This window comes from Acinonyx jubatus, chromosome D3 (genome assembly GCF_027475565.1).
Source record: "Acinonyx jubatus isolate Ajub_Pintada_27869175 chromosome D3, VMU_Ajub_asm_v1.0, whole genome shotgun sequence".
NCBI lineage: Eukaryota > Metazoa > Chordata > Mammalia > Carnivora > Felidae > Acinonyx > Acinonyx jubatus.
The window spans coordinates 34,104,205-34,131,402 of record NC_069392.1 but is presented as its reverse complement, the minus strand read 5'-3'; the positions used below and the strand labels follow the sequence as shown (position 1 = coordinate 34,131,402).

Below are 27,198 nucleotides of genomic sequence, written 5' to 3'. Positions count from 1 at the left end.
CTTTTTCTACTAGGAAGAAGGATTAGGTAAGGTGGATGGATGGTAGGATCTTTTTTTATCACCTTACATATGTCAAGAGATTTAAAATACAATAGTTTTCTTCCAGTTATGTGATCCCTACTCCCACCCCAGCATCAAAAGCAGGTTTTAGAGATCCCAGTGAAGGAGGCTTTGAAAAATCCAGTTTGGAAAATACTGTTTAAAGTTCTACTTAAATGTAAAGGATTGTGTAAAACTTAGGTCATTTCCTACTTATAATCTAAAAGAATATAAACTGTGGTTTGCAAGCTTCCATTACGACTATTTTAAACTGAAAAATCTAGGGGCACTTGGGTGGCTCAGTCGGTTAAGCTTCTGACTCTTGATTTTGGTTTAGGTCATGATTCCAGGGTTGTGCTGCATGTGGAACCTACTTAAGGTTCTCCCTCTGCCCCTCTCCCCCATTCATGTGTACACATAGTTGCTCTCTTTAAAAAAAAAAAAAAAATCTACAGAGGGCAGTAACTGACGAAGCAATAAATTTTCTATCTAGAATGGGAGAGAAAAATAAACTTCCAGAGAAGACATTGTTAAAGATGAGAAGAAACTAATAGTTGCTGCACATACTTCCCAGAAAAATGGAAACAGATCAAAGAAAAGAAAGCTATGGAGCATTTATGGCATAAGTAATAATCAGTAGAACAAAATACATATTATACCAGTGTTTGAATGCTCTTTAGGATCAATCTTGTAAGTTAAAATACTCTTACGAAGAGTTATCCTGTGAAAAAAGGAAATGATAGTTAAAATTTTTTAATGAGACTCTCAGGCTGCCTGATGTAGTGAATTTTTAAATGAAGATGGTACTTCACACATCTGCATGCATGCATGTTATGTATATATATGGTTTAATATGATCGAGAAATCTCCTGTCTTAAATAAACAGAGCGAATCATTTTCTAATGATTTTTTTTATAATATCAGTTCAAATACTAATTTAAGTTGGTTTTTTAACTTTCCTAACGATGAAGAACCACTGGGATACTTGTTAAAAGTACAAATTCCTGGCTCCATTTCAAACCTACTAAATCTGTATTTTGATAAGCACTCCAGGAGTTTTTTTGTTTTTTTTTTTTAATCATCAAGTAGGACTACATCAAACTAAAAGCCTTTTGCACAGCAAAGGTAGCAATGAAAAGGCAGCCTGTAGAATGGGAGAAAATACATGCAAGCCATACATCTGGTAAGGGAATAATATCCAAAATATATAAGGAACTCCTACAACTCAGTAGCAAACAAACTCAATTTAAAAATGGCCAAAGGACCTGAACGTTTTTCCAAAGAAGACCTACGAATGGCCAAGTATATGTAAAGGTGCTCAACATCACTAATCATTAGGGAACTGCACATCAAAGCCATGATGAGATCTCACCTCACACCTGTTAGGATGGCTGTTAACAAAAAAGCAAGAGATAGCAAGTATTGGTGACAGTATGGTGGAAAAGGTCCCTTGTACACTCTTGGGAATGTAAATTGGTACAGCCACTATGGAAAACAGCATGGAGGTTCCTCAGAAAATTAAAAATAGAACTGCTGTCTGATCCAGGAATCCCACTTTTAGGTATATATCTAAAGGAAATGAAATCAGTGTCTCAAAGTGGTATCTGTAGTTCGATGTGTGTGTTGCAGCATTAGTCATGATAGGCAAGTATAGAATCAACCTTAGTGTCTGTTGATGGATAAATGGATAAAGAAGATGCAATCTTCATATTTACAATGGAATATTATTCAATCATTAAAAAAAGGAAATCCATTTGTGTCAACATGGATAAACTTAAAGGACATTATGGTAAGTGACATAAGCCAGACACGGATAAATATTGTATGATCTCACTTATATGTGTAATCTAAAAATGAACTCATGGAAACAGAGAGTAGAATGGTGGTTGCTAGGAGCTGAGGACTGGGGGAAATGGGGAGATGTATATAGCATGGTGACTAGTTCATAATAATGTATGCTTGAAATTTGCCAAGAATATAGATCTTAAGTGTTCTTACAACACACACACAGATAAAATTAGGTGTCATGATAGATGTTTTAATTAGCTTGGTTGTGGTAATCAGTTCACAGTATATATATCAAATTACCACATTGTACACCTTAAATATAAATAGTTTTTGTCAGTTATATCTCAGTAAAGCCAGTGGGGGAAAGATAATGAGGTGTGATGAGAGTGCACATTCTTTCCTCCCTGTTGATCTTAAGGAGACAAAGCATTCGAGTTCTGTTCTATTACTGGGAGTTGTTTGCCATTGATGAGTATGAAGTTTTATCAAATGCTTTTTCTGTATCTGTTGAGACTATCAGTTGGCTTTTAGTCTGTTAATACAGTGAATTGCACAGATTGATTTTCACACATTAAGCTGACTTTGAATTACTAGGATAAATCCCAGTTGGTCATGATGGATTGTCCTTTTTATATATAGTTGGGTTTAATTTGCTAGTATTTTTATTGAGGATTTTTTTTGGCATATGATCATGAGATATTATATGGATCTGTAGTTTTCTTATAAAAGACTTACTCTGACTTTTGTACCAGGATATTGATGGCCTGCCTTATAAAATATGTTCCTGCTTCTTTCATCTTTCAGGAGAGGGTATGTAGAATTAGCATTATTTCTTCTTTACATGTTCTGTGAAATTCACCGCTGAAGCCACCTGGGCTTAGAGTCTTCTTTGTTTTTAAATATGAAATCAATTTCTTTAATAAATATTGAGCCACTGAGATTGCTTCCTTCAGTGAGCTGTGGTAGTTTGTGCCTTTCAAGAAATTTGTTTCACTTACTTTGTTGAATTTATTTGTGTAAAGTTGTTGATAATATTCCCTTATTACCCCTTCATGTGTTTGTAGGATCTGTAGGGATGCTCTCCTTTTATTGCTGATTTTGGTAGGTCTTCTCTCTTATATCTAATTTGTCTTACCAGAGATGGCAAATTTTTAAAATTTTTTTATGTATTTATTTATTTTTAAAGAACCAGTTTTCAGTCTTACTGATTCTTCTTTATTTTTAAATTTGGATATATTCCTGTTATCTTTCTATATTTGATTCTGGTTTAATTTCTTCATAATGTGAAAACAAAATTTATATGATTTTAATTACTTTAAATTTATTAATGTTTGTTTTTGTCTCATGACATGGCCTATCTCAGTAAAATTCTGTGTGCCCTTGAAAAGAATGTATATTCTTTTGTTGGATACATTTTTATACAAATGTCAGTTAGATCCAGTTGATTTGAATTGATGGCGTTTTTTAGTTCTTTTATATATGCTTGTTGATTTTCTGTCTTACTGAGAGTAGTTGAAGCCTACAACTATAATTATGAATTTGTCTATTTCTCCTGTCAGTTTTATCAATTTTTGCTACCTGTAGTTTGAAGCTCTGTTGTAATTGCATATACATTTAGTGAGCTGATCCTTTTATCAGTGTGTAATAAGTAAAGTTCTTTGAGAACTGTTTTGTCTGATATTAATGTAGTTACTCCCAATGTTCCTTTGACTAGTGTTTGCATGGCATATCTTTTTCCATTCTTTTACTTTTTAACCTACCTATAGAATTACATATGAATGAATTTCTTGTTAATAGCTCATAGTATGGTCATTTTCCCCCTGTTTGATGGTCTGTTTTTTTCTTTTTCAGTTTTCCTATTTGTTTGTTTGTATCTTTATTTCCAGCATAGTTAACGCATGCAGTGTTACGGTAGTTTCAGGTATACAATCTGACAGTTTTTTTAAATTAGTGTGTTTAGTCCATCTGCATTTCATATCATTATTGGTATGTTTGGATTAGGTCTATCATTGTTTTGTTTGTTCCTTCTGTTTTTCATTCTTCAGTTTTTCTTCTCCTGCTTCTATTGGGTTATTTTTATATTTTGAAATATTCCATTTTAATTTACCTAGTGTGATTTTGATTATCCTGTGTATAATTGTATTGGTTGATCTGGCTTTACATTATATATTGAGGTCACAGAACCATGTATTAAATGCTTAATATTAGTTGATTGAAGTAATATTTTTAGAATCTAATTTTGGTTTTTATTCTGAAGTTTTCCAAATAAGGTGATTGAAAGATAACGTAAGCTTTTCCTAACATATAGTCTATTAATATATTATATTGCTGTGTATGGTTTTTTAAAATATTTTTTTATTTTGAAGAGCAAGAAAGAAAGCAGGAGATGGGCAGAGAGTGAAAGAGACAATCCCAAGCAGACTCCATGCTGTCAGCGCAGAGCCCGACACAGGGCCTGATCCCATGAACTGTGAGATCATGACTTAAGCCAAAATAAAGAGTCAGATGCTTATTAACCAGCTGAGCCACTCAGGTGCCCCTCTATCTGAAATATTCTTAAAAAAATATTCATGACACTCCTTCATTCACCAATAATGTGCTTTGCTTGATCTACAAAGTGCTTTATCTTTATAAATCTCACCTAGACTAATGCCTGGTGATACTATGTAGATCCATTTTGCTTTTGAGTCAGAATTCTTCTGATTATATATGACTCCTAATTTTAACTGTAAGCTTTACACAGGGCTAGTTTTGAGGACAGTGCTATGTTTAAGTGATTCTGTTTATATGGTATCAGTTGAAACAGTTGCATGACCCCAAGGTAAACTCTGCCTGGTGTGTAGTATCAAAAAAGTTTCCTTATTCAAGTTTATTTCCTCCTCTATAAAAGATTTGAACTATTTGAACTCTGGCAGTTTTTTTCTGTTGGAATGTAGTCTGATTTGGCTATGTTTGGATTAATTTAATCTAATTTTGATAATTTACAAGCTAACTCAGTTCATTTAGGTGACTTTGGGTTTTGTTTCTATTGAAATCAAATATTTTATTTTATTTATTTTTTATTTAAAAAAAATTTTTTTTTTTTAATGTTTATTTATTTTTGAGACAGAGAGACAGAGCATGAACGGGGGAGGGTCAGAGAGAGAGGGAGACACAGAATCCGAAGCAGGCTCCAGGCTCCGAGCTGTCAGCACAGAGCCCGACGCGGGGCTCGAACTCACAGACCGCGAGATCATGACCTGAGCTGAAGTCGGACGCCTAACCGACTGAGCCACCCAGGCGCCCCGAAATCAAATATTTTAAATCACCAATAGAACAATTCGAAGAACACAGAAGATCTTACTAATCCTCTGTTTAATAATTCACTTAGATGCTAGAATGTAGCTTTACTTAGACCTATAATATTCATCTATAGGAAATTTATAGCATGAAAACTAAAAATTGCGCTGGTCTGTTCTGTTTATTGTTGTGGTCCAAGTCTTGCTTCTGTTGGCCAGCAACCTCAGTTTAGCTCAGTAGTATACAGTAGAGCTCTTTGTGATAATAGGAATGTATCTGTATTGTACAGTAGTTACTTTAATTTTAGTTAATTTAACTTTCAGCAGCCACATGTAGCTCGTAGGTCATCAGATGGCAGTACTGGTCTAGTCTCATGACTTCCCTTTTTTTTTTTTTTAATTTTTTCTAACCTTTATTTTTGAGAGACAGAGACAGAGTCAGAGTATGAGCAGGGGAGGGGCAGAGAGAGAGGGAGACACAGAATCCGAAGCAGGCTCTAGGCTCTGAGCTGTCAGCACAGAGCCTGATGCGGGGCTCGAACTCATGAAACCGTGAGATCATGACCTGAGCCGGAGTCGAACGCTTAACCAACCGAGCCACTCAGGTGCCTTGACTTCCCTTTTTATATTTAAAACTCCCTGCTTGGAATTTTTTTGGGGGGTCTAAAATGTAAGCTTAGGCTTCTATCAGGGTCCTTGACCTATTGCAGAGCAGGAGACAGAAAACTGAACAAGTTAGAAAGAAAGTGATATATGACATAATTACAGTATGGTAGGAATTCAGTCAATGAATAGATTGATAAAGTGACTCTAGAGATGTCTGAGAGTTCTGTGAAGGAAAATAAACACTCCCAAGAATTTTAACTTGGAACGGTTTCATAAATATAATCTAAAATGGTAAAATTGCCAACCAGACCTATCCAATTCTTGGTTGGGTCTTCAGAAGTAAATTCCAGACCAATACTGAACTACCAGAGAATCTGTTAGAACTTTCTACCTTTAGAGACAGGCTGAAATGACAAACCCTTTGCCACTGCTTTCACTTCTGCTGCTTGTGGTTACCTGGAGAACTGGAGATTAGGTATTAGTCTAGAGAAGGTGGAAAAAAATATAAAAGTAGTTCTCTTTTCTTCTTTTCAGTGACAAATTGAATGGACTTAAACAAGAGAACTTTAGAAGCTCAAATTCTTAAATGAAACCTTACTTTAGACTAGGACTTACAAAGACAGAGAATAACAAGTTACATTAACTGTGGTGTATACCTTTAAGTAGGTTTTTACTGCAGATGTATACAAATAACCCTCCTATGTCCATTCTTTACAGATCCAGGATGAGAAGACTGACAAAAGAAGAAGCTAGCTGAACAGCTATAAGATGCCCAAATCTGGGTTCACAAAACCAGTTCAGAGTGAAAATTCTGACAGTGACAGCAATATGGTAGAAAAACCATATGGAAGAAAGGTATATGATTATCTTAAAGATGGGTTGACTCTTTTGGAACTGGGAAAAACTCCCCATTGGTAATTTTAGTAATTACCCATAAAATAAAAACAGTTGGATGCCAGTTAAATCCAAACCATTTATCTAATTCCTTTAAAATTAAATTGGATTCCTGGGATAAGATTGTTTTTCATTCCCTGAGATAACACATTTACTAATATGGCATATTTACTTACGAAATAATCATTGAGAGGGGGTGAAAAAAAAATCCAAGACATCACAGTCATTTGGCATTTCTTTCTCCACTTCCTGACCCCCAGTATCAAAACACATACACAGTAGCAGTTCCATTTTCCTTGTCTTTAGCCTTGGATAAATTTATATGACTTTTCTAGCCTCAGTGTATTTCTCTGTATTGGAAGACAAGACTGCTTTATAGAATTGCTGTGACAATGAAATGGCATCAGTATGGTGCCTAATGCAATGCTTGCTACATAATATATGCTCAGTAAATGTTAACAGTTTTTGTTGTTTATTGTTAGTGATTGGCAATGACCTGTGATTGTCTTTTAACATCTATCCTTCTTCACTCCTATTTAATTTAGGCTCTCAGAACCTTCATTTAGACTTCTGCAATTGTCTCCTAACTGGTCTCACTGTTCTTAGTCTCTTCTGTAGTTAATTTTACACAGTATCTCTTTTTTTAAGCTTATTTATTAATTTTAAGAGAGAGCACGTGTGCACATGCATCAGTAGGAGTGGAGCAGAGAGAGAATCCCAAGCCGGCTCTGCACTGTATTGCAGAGCCTGATATGGGGCTTGATCTGACAAACCGTGAGATCATGACCTGAGCTGAAATCAAGAGTCGGATGCTTAAACCGACTGAGCTACCCAGGCGCCCCATTACACATTATTTTTTAATTTTTCTTTTTGGTGTTGTGTTTTGTTTTGTTTTTCCTTTTTATGTCTTTTCTTCCCCCTTAGTCTTTTTTTTTGTTGTTGAAGAACATCTGAAATGGTTCCAGTTTTTGGCAAACAAGAATAGAGCTGTGATGAACATTGTATACAAACACTGTTTTTAATAGCTTTATTGAGGTGTAATTTATATACCCTAAATTTCACTCATTTAGTGTATGATCCAGTGATTTTTAGTAAATTTATAGAGTTGTGCAGCCATCATCACAATCCAGTTTACACCATTTACATCATTGCTAAAAGAGCCTCATGCCCATTGCATTCAGTCCCTATTCCCACACCAACCCCAGGCAACCCCAAATCTGCTTTCAAAATCAGGAATTTTAAGTTTCCAGACTTTGTTCTTTTCTAAAACCATTTTGACTGTTTAAGGTACTTTGCATTTCCATCTAAATTTTATGAAATTTTCTACGAAAAAGCCTGCTGGGATTTTTATAGGGATTTTATTGAGTAGATCCATTTGGATAGTATTGACATCCTAACAGTATGTCTTCCAGTTTATCACTAGAGAATATCTCTCTGTTTATTTAAACCTTCAGTTTCCATCAGCAATACTTTGTAGTTTTTAGTGTACAAATCTTGAGCTCTTCTTGCTAAATTATTAGTGTTTTATTCTTTGGGATGCTATTGTAGTTAATTTCATTTTGGATTTTTCATTGCTAGTATATATAAATATAAATGATTTGTATGTAGGGATTTTCTATTCCATGATCTTACTGAACTCATTTATTGGTTCTAAAAGTTTATGGATTCCTTAAGATTTTCTACATATGGAATCATGTCAACTCCATATGAAGATAATTTTACTTCTTTTCCAGTATGGGTACTTTGATTTTTTTTTCGTACCTGATTGCCCTGGCAATCTTTGCCTTTTGATTAAAGTGATTACTCCATTTACATTTAACATAATTATTTATAGGGTTAGACTTATATCTTCCATTTTCTTCTGTGTTCTTATGTTTCATTTTTTTTTTTTTGTTTTTCTTCCTTCTGTGCTCCCTTTTTAAGTTTTTTTTAATATTTACTTTTGAGAGAGAAGAAGACAGAACTCAAGTGGGGGAGGGGCAGAGAGCAAGAGAGGGAGACACAGAATCTGAAGCAGGCTTTAGGCTCCAAGCTATCAGCACAGAGCCCGATGTGGGGCTCAAACCCACGAACCATGAGATCATAATCTCAGCGGAAGTTGGACACAACCAACTGAGCCACCCAGGCACCCCTAATTTTAAATATTTTTTAATATACTATTTAAATTTATTATTTTTTAAACTGTGTTTCTTAAATTGTAATCTTAAGATGTTGATCTGTCGTTTATACTGTGCATCTAAGTATTATAAATTAATAGTGACTTAATTCAGTAAAATATAGCAACTTAGTTCCTGTATAGCTCCATTTCCTCCACTTTTTTCGTGTATCTATGTATCTATACATGGATTCATCAACATTTGTTACCAATCCAATAACAGACTATTATAATTTTATACAATTTTATCTTTGAAAAAAATAAGAGGAGAAATACATATTCATACAATTCTTTTTTACCTATAAATTTGCCAGTTTTGTCAGTCTTAATTTCTTCTTTTTATAGACTCAAGTTATTGTTTGGTTGTCATGTTCTTAACTAAGAATTTTAGCATTTACTGTAAGATCTTCAGCCATGATTCTTTAAGTCTTCATTGATCTAGGAATATCTTGATTCTCCATATTTTAAAAACAATATTGTTGAAATGTAATTCACATACCGTATTTAAAGTGTATATAATTCAGTAGTTTTTAGTATATTTACAGAGTTGTGCAGTCATCTCCACTATTGATTTTAGAACATTTTCATTCAAAAGAGAAACATTATGTACCCATCAGTAATCATTTCTCATTCTGTCCCCAACTCCCACAGCCCTAGGCAGCCACCAGTCCTTTCTGTCTGTATAGAATTGCCTATTCTGGATGTTTCACACAAATGGAATTATATAATATGTGGTTTTTGTTGACTGCTTGCTTTATTTTCAAAGGGCAGTGTTGTTGGATATAGATTTCTTGACTTTTTTTTCTTGTAGTAGATTGAATGTCACTCTACTACTTTCTTGCTTTAACTGTTTCTGATAAGAAGTCAGCTATTAATTGTTTTGTACCTTTGTCACAATGAATTTTTTTCACTGCTTCTCTCTCTTTGTCATGTGCTTAGGATTCTCCCTTGTGTTTATCCTTTTTGGAGTTTGTTGAGTTTCTTGGATCTGTAGATTTAAGGTTTTCATGAAACTTGTAATATTTAATTTACTGATTTTCTATATATATGTGTGTGTGTGTGTGTATTTTTGCCATCTCACGTCTGCTGTTGAACATATCTAATATATTTGTAGTTATTTTGCCTTTCATTTTTTTTTGTGAGCATGTGAGTGGGGGAGGGGGAGAGAGAGAGAGAACAAGACAGAGAATCGGAAGCAGGCTCCAGGCTCCGTGCTGTCAGCACAGAGCCCGAAGCAGGGTGTGAACTCCAAACCGAGAGATCATAACCTGAGCTGAAGTCGGGGACACTTAACTGACTGAGCCACCTAGGCGCCCTGTTACTTTGCTTTTCAAATCCATTATTTCCATTTGGCTCTTTCTGTGATTTTTCCTTACTGGTATTATTTGATAAGTCATTATTGTCATACTTAAAATTTTTAAACATTGTTTTATTTCTTTCTTTATAATAACTTTCAAATCTAGTATATGGGCTTACTCAGAGAAATTTCTCTTGAATACTTTTTTCCTTGCTTTTTTGTATGTCTTAATTTTTATTGAAAACTGGACAATTTAGGTCATATACTGTAGCAGTTCTACAGTTTTGGGTGCTCATTATTTCCCACCTGAACCTTGTGATTGTTGCTAAGTTGCTTTTTTGTTTGTTTGGTTTGTTTTGTTTTTTGGGTTTTGTTTGTTTGTTTTTGAGTAAAATGTTAGGAGTTTGCAGTATTTGTCACAACCACTGGTATCCATTTTTTTTCTTTTTATATTTTAGTCTTGCTTCCACAGAGGTACCCCTGTGTCTGTATAAATTAGTCAGCAGCCATTGATTGGTCAGGAGTTGTACTCAAACATCATGAGCCAGTCAGATTTCCACTTCTACAGGCACACTTGCCTGTGTTGGGGAGTGCATTCAATGTTAGGGCATTTTTGAAATCTGTCCTGGCATTTACTTTTTGTTGGGCTCACCTGGGTCTTGCTGTGCTTGTGTGCAGTCAACTAATGATATGTAGAGGATATGGACCCTCTCAGATTTCCTCTGCATGTACACATAATCTCCCTGTCAGTGAGAGATGCATGGAGAGCTTAGCCCTTCTCCGATCTTTCCCATTGATCTTCTCCTCTCAGCCAGGGATGTGTGTCAGTCTTATCTGGTACACCCTGTGGCTCTCTCATTTCTGTAATCTCCCTGTTAAATTTCTTGCTTATTCACCGGCTTCATGTTCTTCTGCAGCAGGATCACAACCTTAGGCTAATAAGATGTATGTTTTTTGCCCCCTCCAATCATTTCCTACCCTCTTTGCTATTTTTAGAAACAGTGCATCTGGATAGGCTTTTTACACCTTCTTTGCCAATTCGAGTTGACACACTCTGGCAGCAGAGATGCTGCTTTTCTTGCCAGCCCCACCCTGGTAGCACTTCATGCAAACTAAGCATCAGCCAGGGAATGTGAGAGCATTCCCCAGGCAAAAATGCCAAAGACACTCACTGTTCTTGTCCATAGTTCAGCAGTTTTTCTTGAGGGGAAAAAAAAATGCTTCTCAATTTGTTGTTTGCTTTTTTTCAGTTTTGGGAGCCTTAAGGTGGTTGTTTTTGACAATTTTGTCTAGATTTATAGTTGTTTCTTGGGGAGGTAAGTTGCTAATACCTTTATTCCTCCATAGACGACTTTCCCCAAATGATATTTTAATTTGCCAAATGTGACAAATCATAAGCAAAGTATTTTTACTATTCCTTTTATTTAACAAATCTTACATTGGATTCCTGTTGAGTTATATATTCTTTTATGACACTTGGAATAAAACAATGAGTGGTTAAGCCATGATTTAAGTCTTCATGAAGATTCTAAACTCGAACACTCTTCCTGTTTGTCTGAATGTTTTGCTCTCAGGACCCCTTCAGTGTAACTAAAGATCCCAAAGAGCTTTTTTATATGTGGGTATATCTGTTGATATTTACAATATCAGAAATTGAAACTGAGAAAAACTTTAGATTTTTTTTAACTGGTTTAAAAAATACATATGTGTATGTTTACCCACATAGTATATTTTTATGGAAAATAACTATATGTTCCAAGACAAAAACTATTAGAAGAGTGTCATTGGTTTTGCACGTATCTTTAGTGTGTGACTTAACAGGAGACCACCAAATTCTCATCTGCATCTACATGCAGTGTATTTGGATATCACTTGTCATGTAGTGTCTAGAGAGCTGCAGTATATATTCTTGAGAGTATGAGAAAGGTGCAGGTGGCACCTTAGTGTTACTGTGAGCATATTTCTGGCCTTGCAGATCTTCTGAGATGGTCTCAGATACCATAATTTAAGAATTTCTTTACCACTGTAAGAAGCACATTAATGAGAGTATTGAGTGTATAATGATGGGACAAAAAGGAGAGAAACAAACACTTCTAGAGGGGTCAGTAATGGTGTCACAGTAGAAAAGTTACTTAGTCTGGATTCTCAAGGATGACTAAGTATTTGGCCAGCAGGAAAGTAGGAACAGAGGACAGTCCAAGATGTAAAAAAGACCTAAATCTGTTACAGTAATAGATACATATAAAGTTAGGATGTGGCCTGTGGAGGATGGAGGGTGGGAAGTAAGCATTAGACAGCGGCCAGTTCATTATGGCCTGATGTGTTGCTAAGGAACTTGGAATTTATCCTGTAGCCATTGGGCCAAAGGGTCATAGTAGAGACCAGTTAGAGTGTTTTTTAAAAAATCCAAGCAAAAGGCAGTGTGGGCAGTGGCTATGGGGATGGAAAGAGTTTGGCAGACATAAAAGATGTTGAATGAATTAAACTTGTGTATGTAGAAAAAGTAATCTGGATCCACCCTGAGTTTGATTGAACTATTCCTTGAGAAGGAATTTAGGAAATAGAAGAATTGTTGTTTTCAGAAGAATGTTTGGTTTGTACTTGTTGAGTTGCCCATCAGAACATCCAACAAGAAGTATTGGTAGGCAGTTAGATAGATCAAAGTCCAGAACTCAAAACAGCTCATTGGAAATGAGGATTCGTTGAAAAGGTTAACCTTATCATTATGGAGATAGAACCCAAAGAGAGTAGAGCAAGAAGGAAGGAGAATATGCCTAGGGAAATTCAAATACTTTCAGAATCATCGAGAGATGGGAAACAAGGACAGAGAGAACCAGGAGAGATTAAACAGAGAAGAGTAACTAAGGGGGTCTATATGCCAAGTGCCACAGAGATGAACAGGAAGAATGAGGCCACTGGATTTTGTCAGCTGGGATACCTTAAAATGTCTTTGTGTGGTAAAAGTAATTACAGTAGAATTGTAGGGACGGAATACAGTGCTAGATTTGAGGAGAGAATTAGAACTTTCATTTCTAAATGTTTGAATATAGTGAAGGTTGCATTTGTGAAATTATATTTGGGCTGCTTGATGTCAGCTTGTTAAAACTTCTTTCTTCCTGGATACTTTGTATGTATCTTTTGAAAGCTGCCAGTAAATATACAGTAGTGGCAGAGCATTGGCCTCATAAAAATGTAGAAACAACAGCAAAAAAGCAGACATTTTTCACTAACATTTCTATTAAAAACATTGTTTTGGTAAGTTAAGAATACTTATTAATCATTAGATTTATACAGGGGAGTCTGGGTGGTTCATTCGGTTAAGGGTCTGACTCTTGATTTCAGCTCAGGTCATGATCTCACATTCATGGGTTCGAGCCCCACATTGGGCTCTGTGCTGCTAGCTCCAAGCTTGCTTGGGATTCTCTCTCTCTCTCCCTCTCTTTCTGCCCCTCGCGCACTCTCTCAAAGCTAGATAAACATTTTTAAAAAATCATTAGATTTATATCATAGGAAGAATAAATACAGAATATTATATATTTCCTTTATGAACTTTTGGCTTACCCAGAGTGATATATTTAACTGTTCTCAGTCTCTGTTCAATCATTCAGTACTTTTTCAAGATCACATAGTTATTTTGTTTGGGTAAGGGTCAGAAACTCTTCTGAGGCAATGCACATGGTGCTTATTGCCATGTTTTACAGGATTTCTGAGCAACTTGACATTGAAAGCTGTTGTTAAAAGTAATTTTCTGGGGTGCCTAAGTGCCTCAGTCAGTTAAGCATCCGACTTCCGCTCAGGTCATGCTCTTGTGTGGGTTGGAGCCCCTCATGGGGTTCTGTGCTGACAGCTCAGAGCCTGGAGCCTGCTTCAGATTCTGTGTCTCCCTCTCTCTCTACCCCTCCCCCTCTCACTCTCTCTCTCTCTCTCAAAAATAAATAAACATTAAAAAATTTTTTAAAGTAATTTTACTCAGTTTTAAATAGATATTTGACCTCTTATTTGTACCTTAAGAAGAGGAAGGGCTATAATTTCCTGCTTATAGACCATGTTAACTGCTGCTGCTTACAACAAAATGAAGTTAGAAGGGAGGGTAGGAGAGGAAGCACAATCATATTAGTCAACTGTATATCTGCAAAGCATATTCTTTTGTTTGTCTTTTCTTTAGTGAGTGAGTGGCCCTAAAGCCAGCCTCAAGCTTCTTCTGAGTTTTTTCTTCCATATAATTTAGAAATGAGTATACAGCTGTTCTGATAGAGACCTTGTTTACAGTTTAATAGGACACAAACTGTTGCCATTATGAGATCCTAAATAAAATAACCTGAAACAAAATTTAATTTCTTAAATATATTAAATAGAGCATAATTTTAAATAACATTCTCTAGCAATATACTTTTAATATAAAATGCTTTCATTATCTCATTAAATATCATAATAGGGGTTCATCAAAAATGTCTACTCATAATTCTTCATATAGTTTATCCTTTCACTAATATGTGGGATTTTTTCCCATTGATTTTAGCTTTTAGAAATTTTTCTGTTTCAGCTATAAATTAGTATTTATGATTTATAGATCAAAATCTTTGATAAAATCTTTTATGAAAATCTAAAATCTAGGTTAAATTCATGAAGTGTGTGGGAGTAGGTGTGAATCATTTAACTTTCTAAGTAGCTGTCTTATCCTTTCCATCAATATAATTCAGACTTTCATTATTCCATAGCCTAGTGATATAGAGAAATTTTTATTTTACCATTCAAGTAATGTAACACATGTTGGTTATAGAAAAATTAGAAAATACATAGAAGACTAATGAAAACAAATTGCCTTATAAAAAACCATCAACAATCTGAGATTGTACCCTACCCTACTTGCAAGCTAATCTGTTTCATGGATGCTGGCAGCAGATGTGAAACTCTTGAGTGGAATAGAAAGGAAAGTTTATTTCTCATAGGCAATAGTAGTACTGATCTATCAGCATTTGTGCCTGTAACCTGAGCCCTATTTCTCACAAGGGGATACAAAGAGAGCCAGGTGACAGCTACACATAAAAGGGGATTGCAGTATGGGAGAAGAACCCCAAATATTTTGTAATGGACAGTAAGTCTATCAGAACTTTGCCCCAAAGGGAGAAACTGTTTATTATATGGAATAGTAAACGGATCTGCTCTTTGCTCCAGGAGGAGATCATATCTTCCAATGCTGTTCTCCATATAGATATTCTTGAAAAGATAGTCCCAAAAAAGGGAGTTAGTGCTTCTGCATATAAGAGGTGCAGATATGCAAGAGACCCATGGGGAACTGTCTCCCCACACATTAGTAGTGCTGTTACCCACAGATAGCTATCAACATTTTGGGTTATATCCTTCAAGAATTTTCTATGTACATATTTTTTTCTGAGTAAATTTTTACCTTTTCTTTTTTCTATCTTAACTGATTTGGTAAAGGCTACCAGTACATTGTCTAGCAGTAGCAGTGATAGAAAGTCCTTCTTGTTTTGCCATTGATGTTTTGCTGTTACTGATTTATTGATGTATAGTAGACCCCAAATGATACATTGACATTTTTATTACTGTGTATGGTAGCTGTTGTAGGTTATTGAAAGAATAACAGTAATATAAATGAAAAAGATTTAAAATATTTTGAAATAATCTAACAGAGTCCTAGACTTTTCTATGTCATGGATATGGGAGAAGAATGTGCCAGTGATTTGTTCCTGGATTGATACTGTATTTATATCATTTGGTAATACAGAAATTTCAAGACAATTGGATATAACTATTTTGAAAGTTACTTTCCCTAGATCTGAAAATAATTTTTAAAGTGTTGAAGAATCTCACAAAAACGCTTTGTTCAAGTAACACTTCCAAGGACAATTTTATTTTACAACGAACAGAACTAGTTGGTAGCAGTTGCAAATGTGCACCCTGATCACCCTGTTGCAGAGGAGAGTATGATCAATATGTTCTAGGGAACATTTTCCACTCAACGTGTTATCAAATTATTTTTTTTAACTTGTTTTATGGCACAGTACGGTATCTTTACTTACACAGGTGCAAGGGAAAAGGGACATCTTCGTGTTTTTCTTAGATTCTTTTATTAATAATAAAGACTTAATATTTCTAAGGCAAGTCTCTAGAATTTTGTTGGTTGACTTTGTATTAATCATGCCTTTTTATTTCTGATGCTTTGACATTGGGGCCTGCTGATACTGGGGAGACTGCCGTTCCCATGGCTGGCCAATTCCCAGAGATCTTAACTCTCTTGTGACCATATATTTCATATGCAAACCAATCCAGAGTCCAAACCCAACCACCAACTGTATCCAACTCTCACATTCTGGGCCACTGTCCCTGCCCTAATAAATTACATGAGAGCCATGTACCAGACAATAAGAGAAACAGTGCCCATACCCCAGAAACTGCTGCAAGCCAGGCCTTGCCTTTTCTTTCCTGAGGAAACCATAATAAAGGCTTTTGCCCACATTTCCCTTCTCTCCCTATGCCTCCTGACCCACCGTGGTGCTACCCTTTGTGGCCCTATGTGGTGTATAGCATGCCCTCCCTTGGAAACTGTGAGTAACAAACTGCCTTTTCAGTGACAGTAGTCACCTGATCTGTTGGCTTCACCATACCTTAATAATAATAAAACTACGTTTTTAAAACAACCTCATAAACAAAATACATGCCTGTGAAGCTTGATTTCATTGGCAGAAGTGGAAAAACAGCTCAAGAGAATTTAACTTTACAACTGAGAAGTAAATAATATAAGGCTGTTATTCTTCAGCAATCTTTATCAGTTAAGATATAAGGAAATCACATTCTCTTCCTGATTTGTTAATATATTTATCAAAAATGACTGTAGACTCTGTTGAGATGTTACTTTTGTCACCTGTTAAGATCATCATATGGTTTTTCTTTAATTTTTTGATATGGTGAGTTGTTTAAAGAGATTTCTAATAATTATTATTGTTTTCTTTGGGTGAGCCTGCTTGATTCTAAGTTTTAAGACACTTTGATTTGACAGTTTATTTAAGATAATTTACTTTTGCATTTATTTCATAAGGAATTTAGCTTATAACTTCTATCTTTTGGTATGTTTTAGACTTAAAGATGGATTCTAATCATACCTTTATGCTGTAGTATTATTTACATGAAATGGGAAATATCTGTTCCTTGAACTTGTTTTAAATCTCTTGTAAAATCTTCTGGGCTCTAGTACCTTTTTGTAAACTTAAAATCTTTGGGTATGGATTTATTGTCTTCTATGATCATTGGTCTATTCAGGTTTTTTGTTTCTTTCATGAGTCAACTTTTAGTAATGTGTGTTTTCTAAGAAAATAATCTTAAAATTTTAGTGATATAAAAATGAATACAGTATTTTTTGTATTTTTTTTTTTTTGTAACTTTTCCATAACCCCTTTGGAATTGTATGTAGGTCTCAGTCCCAATCTTTATTATTTCTCTTTTTCATTTTCATGATTGGACTCACTGAAGTCTTATTCTATTGCTCATTTAAAATCACCTTTTGATTTTGTTGATAAATTCCACTCTAAAAACACTATTTTGTTTACTATCTTCTTTCCCCTTTTCCTTCCTTTATTTTCTTTTCTTGGGTTGAAAGCTGGTATCTTCTGCAATCTGAGTCTACTTCTAACTTGCTTCTGAGAATCTCTACAAGTATCTCTCATTTATTATAGTTTGGGAACTGTTCTTTTAAGGTGATGTGGCTTATTAGTTCTTAGTGTCTGGCATGTTTTTCACAAAGGAGTTCTTATAGCCCAGTTTAGATGTACAGTACCAATTCAGATATTAAAATTATAATAAGTGTGAACTTGATAATGGCTGTAGACCATGAAGGTAGGATATTCACCTGGAGTGGGTACGGGATATTAACAAAACACAATATATTTTATTGTATCCAGAATCACTTTTTCTGATTTATATATTTGTTCATTGATGGTGACATGTATATTATGCTTACAGAGTTTTATTCAAGATTTTTTGTTTTACTGTTATTTTAAAATTATATTGTTAAGTAAAAGTAGTAGAATATGAGACAAGTTAGAAAAAATGATACAGTTGTTGAAACTGGCTCTTGAATACATTAAAGATAGTGGTTTGTAATATCTCTCTACTTTTGAATATATTTGAAAATCTTCTTCATAAATTTCTTAAATACTGTCTTGCTTAGCTAATATTGTTATAACTGTATTCATATTTGATTTTTAATAGAGTAAAGACAAGATTGCATCATACAGTAAAACTCCAAAAATTGACCGAAGTGATGTGGGCAAGGAGATGAAAGAGAAATCGTCCATGAAACGTAAACTTCCTTTTACCATTAGCCCATCAAGAAATGAAGAACGAGATTCAGACACAGGTAGAAAAATTTGTTCTCTGATAAAATCTTAATCATTCTTTTACTGTGATTTGCTTCATATCATTCCTCTTGCACCCCATTTTTATAGAGAAATATTTGTATTTTGGTATTTCAGATATATCATTTTGGGGCAGAAATTCATTGTTTCTCACTCAAACACGATTTCTAATCAAATAAAAACAATTTGCTTCTTTCCTTACTCTCAGGTTTATTACAAATATCTTACCATTTTCAGAACTTAATTTCTTGTATAGCATTTCAGTGATGAAAATTTACTCTGATATACAGCATAGTATATGTTAGAGTTGAGAAAAATGTGAGTTTTTGTGGACACAGTAGTGAACCCAACAAAGAAAACATTTAGGCATTTTAGATTCAGAAATGAATCAGAAATATGCCCTCCCCACCCTGAAAAAAAAAAAGAAAAAAAAGATGGAGGCTTATTGCCTATGCCCATTCATGGTACTTTTTTTCTTCAAAACTCTTATACGTCAGAAATGGTCCTTGACATCTGTCAATCCCGGTTGTTCATAATAGATCAGAAGTAACTTGTTACCACAATCTAATAAACTACTAGATTTTGTTAGCTCTGAACTGATCATTTCTTGAAACTAATATAAACTTGACTGTTAGGTGTTTATCATGATTATTTTATCCCTTGCATGAAATATTAATAATGAACTGTTCTTAACGTTTCAGCTTCACTCACAGAGTTACTGTCCCATTCTGAGTTTATGTAATATCTTTCTGGCCATCTTAATCATCACTTTAGAAATAATCTTGACTGTGGATTCTGAACATACTTGAAATGCCCTGTGCTAACATAGCTTTAGAAAGTACTTAAATTTTTTCATATGTTTTTAGTAGGTAGGTCTCGTTTTGTGTATTTATTTTGCTGTCTGTCTTAGCTTGAATTAGAAATTGTTCTTAAACATGACATTTTTAAGCCTTGAAAATTATGGGTTTTTTTTTTTTTTGCAGTGATGAAGAAATTTTGTGCTTTGTTCATGTTTTTAAATTTTTAAAAAATATTTATTTATTTTGAGAGAGAGAGAGAGCAAGTGCATGAGCAGGGGAAGGGCAGAGAGAAAGGGAGAGCGCGAATCCCAAGCAAGCCCCGCACTAATGGAGCCTCTGCCTCTCTCTCAAAATAAATAAACATTAAAAAAATTTTTTAATAAAAAATATCAATAGTAATCAAAGAAATACAATGTAGAACAATTGACAAAATCGTTGGCCTAAATTGTACCAGGTAGTCACTGGCCAGAAATAGGAACTTGCTTTAGTTGGTCTAAATTAAAAGAATATATTGTTGGAGGTAAATATGAAAACATTTATCCAAAACTAAAAGGTTGTTAACATTTGACTTATTCTTTAATTTGGAATTTATATACGTAATTATTGATGATAGTGAAAATTATCTTAAGGTATGTGTATCTCTACTTAACTTAGAAGAGCAAAAATAACCCCAGGAAAATGTTAAGTTGTAGAGAATTTGTTCAATTTTGGTAAATCCAATGAAGCAATATGATTTTTACTCTTAAAAATAACATTGTGGAAGAATACGTGAAGTAAAAAGATGCTCATAGCATTCAAATTTTAAAAATAGGTTATGAAATAATATGTACTGTTTGCATTAAAAGCCACATTGTGTATATTTATATTTGTATGTATGTGCACACAGGGCATATATTAACACACGTTTTGAAAGATAAAATTGTTTAAATATAAAAGACTGTTTAGTGGTAGATTTAAGCCAAACCTAGCTACTGTATTATGGGCCCAGAACAGAAATGTAAATATTTTAACCCTGACTTAGGTTAAATAAAAGAGTGGGGATAATAATAAAAGATTGGGAATAAGGACAGAATGTTAATAATGTTACTTAGCTCATCTCTTATAGCAAAGGAATAACTGATATTGTCTACAACTGAAATACATAGTTTTTAAAAATATTTACTTCAACTTTTTAATCTTTATTTAAAATTCTTTCATGTATGTTTACATATAATGTATTTATATTTTAGTGTATGATCTCTCTTGTAGAAAAGAAGCAATTCCTTGAGTTTTTCCTCTTCTTCTTCTTCTTCTTCTTCTTTTTTTTTTTTTTCTTTAAGTTCTGAACCCAGTGTGGCGCTTGAACTCATGACCCTGAGGTCAAGAGTAGCCAGCCAGGAACCCTAGTTCCTCTTCTTTTTATGTTGGATTAAAATAAAATCTTTCAGCTTTTTATTTTAAAATAGTAACGTATATATGATATTTTTGTTTGTATGTAAATTAACACACACACATACACCCCAGTTCCTTTCTCTTTATATATATTTAGAGAGATGCTTGGAATGGTGGCTACTAAATGTTAACATTCTGTTTCCAAGATTTTGAATGACTTTTTACTTTCTTTGTTTTTTGTAGGACTTGAATTTTTAAAATAATGAGCATAATTATTTCTGTAAAACAGTTTCTTAAATTTTTTTTTTAAGTTTATTTATTTTGAGACTTCTGCGCATGCATGTGTATGCACATGCGAGCGAGTGGAAGAAGGGAGAGAGAATTCCAAGCAGGCTCTGCAGGTCAGTGCAGAGCTCAAAGTGGGGCTCGAGCTCATGAACCATGAGATCATGACCTGACCCAAAGTCAGACGCTTAACCAAGTAAGCCACCCAGGCACCCCAGTTACTTTTTTAAATAGATATTCATACTTTTCAAGGAAGACTCAATGATCTGCCAAATCAGAGATACTGCTGTCAACTGGATGAATCATTCTTAGTCTTCATTTTGAGATACCCTAGTGTGTCTTAAGCTTTATAACTCTGAATTATTTAATATTTATTAATTTTTTAAAAGATAACACTTTTAAAAAGTAATTGCTTAACTAGACAAAATTTGGGGGAACGTTACAGCATAATTTGAAGTCATGCCAGTGGGTCCTTACAGATGTGTCATAATACTATTTATTTCAGCAAATTTCCAGTATATCTGCTTATATCATTTCAGTATCCCACATTGTCCTATCCTATTAGAGAATTCCCATAAATTTTTCTCATGAAATGTTAGGAGATGAATATATAGAGTGACAAGAAGACAAATTATTCCTTATACCTGTAGCTTGCTTTGTCACTTATTTTTAGCTTTTATTTTCAGTCTCTCCTTGTCTAGAATCCTGGCAGGATAAGTTAATTGTAGTTACAGTAGAGGTAAATCATAGCATAGTGTTTATTATCAGAGGCTTTGGAGTCTGACAGGTCAGTGTTGTGTCCCTACTCAGCTCCCTACTTGTCCTGGCCAAAAAAAATTTGAGGCCTTTATAACTCCCAATTTTCTCATCTGTAAAAAAGTACATGTAATACCAGCTTCAGAGAATTGTAATCTTTCATTGGCATAGTGTGTAAAATCAGTTTATGATATGTTAATTGAAACAAAACCGACAAACACTGGCTTAAAAGAGATTGAGATTTTTTTCATCTACTGTAATAAGGCCAGGAGGTATCAGTAGTCTAGGGTTGTTACAGTAGTTCAGTAACGCCATCAGGGACTGGGATGTTTTCATCATTCTGTGCTCACCCTTAACTCATACGTGGGCTTTGTCCTTAAGCGTTTTGTTGTAAACTCACAGAATATCTTCTGCCTCCTCCTGGCAGAAAGTACGAGAGGGAGGACCCAATGGCAAATATCTTTTTTCCAATGAGTCTTTGCCTTTTTATTGATGAAACAATCTCCCTAGAAACTTCTGCCTGCATCTCATTGGTTAGTCTACCTTAGTTACAAGGGAGTCTGGAAAGTTAACTACTTTCAGTTGGCTGTATTGTCACCCTAATCAAAACTGGTGTCCTTTTGTTAAGAAGGGGAAAACAAATATTGGGTAGGCATCTTTCAACACTGACACTGTATATAGGTTTTAGTATAGTAATTAATAACTAAAAACTGCTGTTATCTGAAATAGTTATTGTTTGTGCCTAAGTGAACTTTATTCCTGCACTATCAGTCAAAAAATCATACTTGTTTTCCTAGTCTAATGGCATCCAAGGGAAAGCCACAATCCCTTGACATGAAAATACTAATAAACAGCTGTCTTGAGGGTACACATGAGAGGTCTCTTGTTGGCCTTCAAACTAAACATGCAGTTATTTTGTTATGATTAATGTCACCATGAGCATCTTTGCATATTGTATTTTTATTATACCCTGAATTCTTTCTTACACATTCCCAGGAGTAGGGTTACAGGATTAAGGATTAAATATTTCTTTGATGTTTCTCTGAAATAATTATACCTAGTTACAAAGCCACCAGCAGTATATGAATGTTCTTTAACCTCAGATAACATTGAGGTACGTTTTTCTTTAGGTTTGATAGATCTAATGTCCTATAGAAGTAAGTCAGTGGTACTTCATTATATTTAGTTTGTATGTTTAAATAAGTAGAAAGATACAGTGTCCTTCACTTTTTAAAAATCTTTGTTTTCATTTATTTACTAATTTTTTTCTTTTGGCATATGTAGATAATGCAGCATGAGAAAATCCAAAGAGACACAGTATGACCTGTTCCCAAAGTCCATGGTGGCAGTTGTGAAGCATGTTCAGATGTTTTAAACTAAATCTTCTCTGCCAGCCAGCCTTAGAAGTTCTATTTTCCTGATGCCGTTGAAGGATTTACCCTGTTTAATATGACTCAAGCAAATTTGGAGAGAGGAACTTTTTAAAAAAGAAAACAAAAAGAATTTTTCTGGTAACAACGTTAGAGTAGCTAATAAAATCAGTGCTTTGCCTAATAAGGATGATCACCTTTTGATGATTTTCATGGATATTATTTATTACAGATTTTCTTTTGTCCCTCCCCCATCTTTGAAACTTTTACTTTAAAAATTTTCAAACGTATAGTGCAAAACCTTTTTAGTCATTCTTGATTTTTTTCTCTTATTCTCTTGCAACCCGAAACAGAATATTAACTAAAAAGATGGCTTTTAAAATACAACTATTGTTTGTCTTACCTTGCTACAGAGAACATATCAGGGAGGGATAAGTACTCTGCTTGGCACTCAGTGTTTTACAGAAACCTCCTAGGTAACCCTAGTCTCAGTATAGCACAGAGGTGGGTGAGTCAAGGGACAAGATATGGAAGCTCTTAAAAATTCAGCTCCTGAATTAAATCTTTATAGAATACACATTCAGATGCACCAAATATAAACATACTTATTTGAGTAAAAGCCAAAGGGTGTGTGGAGTCAGGGTGGATTAATTTATTGCCAAAGGTAGATTTCAGTAAACTTCTGCCACTTCCTTATATTAATGAATATAATTGAAAATTTAGTTTATTCACTATGCTTTAATCTGTTGCAAAAATATGATCTGCTTTTAGTAATTCATTTAATTCAACTTGTTGGCACAACTTATCGGTTCCTGCTTTTTCTTTTCTTTGCAGTATATGGAGCCCATTTTTGCTTGTCTTGGAATGTCAGATATTCTTCATGGAATTTTTCTAGTTGCTAACTTTATATGTTCAGTTTAGAAATATAAGTCTTCATGAAAAACTTGTCATTGAATCCATTTACCCACTTGGTTTAGAATTGGTCTAAATGTTATTTTATCAGTTATTTTCCTTTCAGTTGAGTGAGCCTTCCTCAACACTAAACTTTTTGGCTTATCTTTAAAAGTTTCAAATACTATGTTTTACTTGTTCTCTAAATTGGTTTCTTTTTTTTTTTTTTTTTTTACCCCAACACTTGCTTCTTTATACCTAACTGAACTCATGAATAATAATGATTCTGGAAAGAAAAGTGTATGTCAATAAATTGAGTATATGAAGATCAAAATAATATTGTGAGTTAAAATGGCATGTTGTTTATAAGTAAAAATATCTGCTCTGGCCATATTGCCAAAAGTCAGTTGGTGATATTTTTACTTGTCATGAATTGCTAGGCCGAATTCCATATTCTTATCTTAGCTGATAAACTTTGTTTTGATTTTAGGCTGCTTTCTTTCTAAGACGTCTTATATAGTGGGCAGTGTAGTAATTCATACCGTTTGAAATGCGTATAATTTATAGAAAGGTCTGTGGTCTAGAATGATACTGCAGTCCAAAGTGTTCCATTGTTTTCTGAGTAGTTTGGCATTCATAGAACAAAAAGGATTATTGAGGTCCTTTATTCAAGTTTTCTAAAGACAAATTCTAAACAGAAAGACAGTGATAGAGGACTGCCTCTTTTATCATTATTCAGAGATTGGAAAAAATAAAGCTTCAAAGGAGATCTCTTTTAATAAATAGCATCAGTAGTATCTATTACTGCAAACTGCATGGTTGTCTTTCTCAAAGAGTCCAACTGAAAAAACTGAAGTCTTGGCCAAATTGAAATCTTCAGCCAAACCTGTGTTTTAAATGTGCTTTTGGCTTTACCTTAAAAATAATCTTTTGGAAAAACAGTGATAGATCATTGACTAAACTAGTGGTCTTTTGAAAAATGTTGGTTTGTTGAATTCTGCATTTCCCTTCGTGTGCTTTTTTTCTTTTCTTCTGTCTCTTCTTATTCTGTAGATTCAGATCCAGGACATACAAGTGAAAATTGGGGGGAGAGACTTATATCTTCTTACAGGACATACTCAGGTAATTAGATTATCAGGGGCACCTGTTTAGCCAGTGGTTTCTGTCACATTTACAAGTAATTGTTGTACTATAAATAACTTCCTTTCAAACCAGTATATAAGTATCGTTGGTTGAATAAGTGAACTACATGAGTGACACTGAATTTTCCAGTTTTTGTTTGAGGTGTCTGGTGCATCATATCCAACATGTGCTATTTATGAACATTTTAAGCAGGACTACTATGTACCACTACTCAGTAGTTGTACAGCACAACATGGGGCTACCGTTCACATAGAAACCAGTATAAAATTCCGCCCCTTGGAGTTGTGCAGTGCAGCAATTCCTATGGGAAGATACTCAAGGTCCTTGGTCTCTTTTGCTCTATACTCTTTACAAGATATACACCACATGTACTGGTTTTGATAGTGTCATCTTACTATTTAATCATGCATTGTTTTTTAAAAAAATTTTTTTTTTAGTTTTTGGTTGAACTGTCTTTAGCCTATTGACTTTGCTGCCCATGTTGAATTTAACAGTGGATTAAAACAACAGCTTTCCTGGAGAAATGCCGTTACCATGAACTGTGTCGGAACTGCTTTATTTGGCTATGGCACCAGGTTAGGCTTCATAATTGCTCCAGATAGAAGAATAGAGGAGAATGTATAAGTGCTATCTTATGTGAAACTAACTAGTTAAGTGTTTTGATTGTCCTTTTTTTTTTTTTAATGGGCTTATATTTTTATCTTTTAATTTTTTTATAATATAAAATATTGTTTAGTCCCTGGGTGTCCAAGTGTCCAGTTTTCAGCATATGACATTTAGCTAATAAAAGCTGAAATAAACCTTCTGTTTCTGGTATATCTTATATTTTATAAATTTGTGAGAGAGGTGTAGAGCCAAATATTACTCTTAAAATTATCCTGAAAGGTACTAACTGAGCTGATAAGTCAGTACCTGATTATCAAAATTTGGGGGTAAAGGACATGTTTACAATCAGCATTAAATTTAAAAGGCCCACGCTTACTGTGGAGTTGGGTATGCATTTCTATAACAGGACTCCTCAGGGCCTGGGTATACCTGAAAGAGGTATATGGGATGAAACTATCCATGATCTGAGTAGTATTGCTGGAAATCAAAAGATAATAAGCAACTACATTTTAGAAATTCTGGTAGATGCTTTAGAACCAGAGAGCAATGGCAACATTTTTTTCTCAGACTTGAAGTGCATTCCAAATGTGATTGATTTAGTTATATTCATCTGAATTAATGGAGTTACAGCTCCATTGCTCCATTCCTTTCACAGTGACTGCTTTGTGGGGAAGTATCATATTCTTTAGTTTTTGAGAGGCTGGTAGGTTTATGAGCCAGTTCCCCAAGAAAGAAATTTGTTTCTTCTTCTTAATATACCCTACACTTAATTGGGATGTGACTGTATTGAGCTTTTTGTTTATTCTGACAAGTCCTGAAAAGAAAGCATTCATTTTTGAGATTATAAGACTGAGACTTCTCTGTATTTCTAAAGATCTTCTGAACCTTGAAATAAAGAATGTTGGATTGTGGATAATCCATTTCTCTGTTTTTCTTTAGTCTTAAGTAAATCACTTGGATTTTTCTTTAAAAATCTCTAGAGTGGTCGAGTGGAATTTCAGTTCTAGAGGAGACTGTGCTAAATGAGCACGTGTCAGTATTCCTCTGTGTAAATTTTAAAATTCTGACCCATTTTTTGGACAAATAGTTCAGTTGTCAAACTTGAGAAGTACCTAACTTTCTCAAATACACGTGATCATTTTTTACTTATGACTGGTCAGGAAATAAGTTCTTCACAGTATAGATCCCACATAGTCAAAAGTTTTGTTGAATGCTTTACACTTGAAAAAGCACACTTTGGGACATACTAATCTAACACAATTTTGAGGAATGGTATTAATCTAGCTATCTTACACCCAGTCTGTTTACTTACCTTCTTTTCCTATCTTATGTAAAGCATGAACTCAGACAAATGACTAAGGTAAACTCAATTAAAGAAAAACAGAGTTCAGATTGGATGCTAGTATTTAATTTGAATTTTTGCTTAATGTGTCGCTTGAGAACATATTCTTTTTAAAACATTGCATGAAATGTAATGAGAAGCAGAAAATTCATTGTTTTGCAAGTGAGAAAATATGAAAATTTCCCCAAAATTTAAGAAAATA

General features: G+C 34.3%; 1 protein-coding gene across 4 annotated transcripts in view; it reads left to right on the top strand.

Moving 5' to 3' along the window:
• ANKRD12 (ankyrin repeat domain 12) overlaps positions 1–27,198 on the top strand; it is a 125,493-nt gene that overhangs the window by 28,777 nt on the left and 69,518 nt on the right. For 2 of the 4 annotated variants that reach the window (XM_027068491.2, XM_015061608.3), the window contains exons 2-4: positions 6,429–6,566; positions 18,287–18,434; positions 24,959–25,027. In XM_027068491.2, the coding sequence (XP_026924292.1) occupies positions 6,480–6,566; positions 18,287–18,434; positions 24,959–25,027 (304 nt within the window). In that variant the 5' untranslated portion in view covers positions 6,429–6,479. Of the gene's footprint in view, positions 1–6,428; positions 6,567–18,286; positions 18,435–24,958; positions 25,028–25,542; positions 25,624–27,198 lie in introns of those variants that run through there. The other 2 variants (XM_027068492.2, XM_027068493.2) reach the window with 2 other exon arrangements.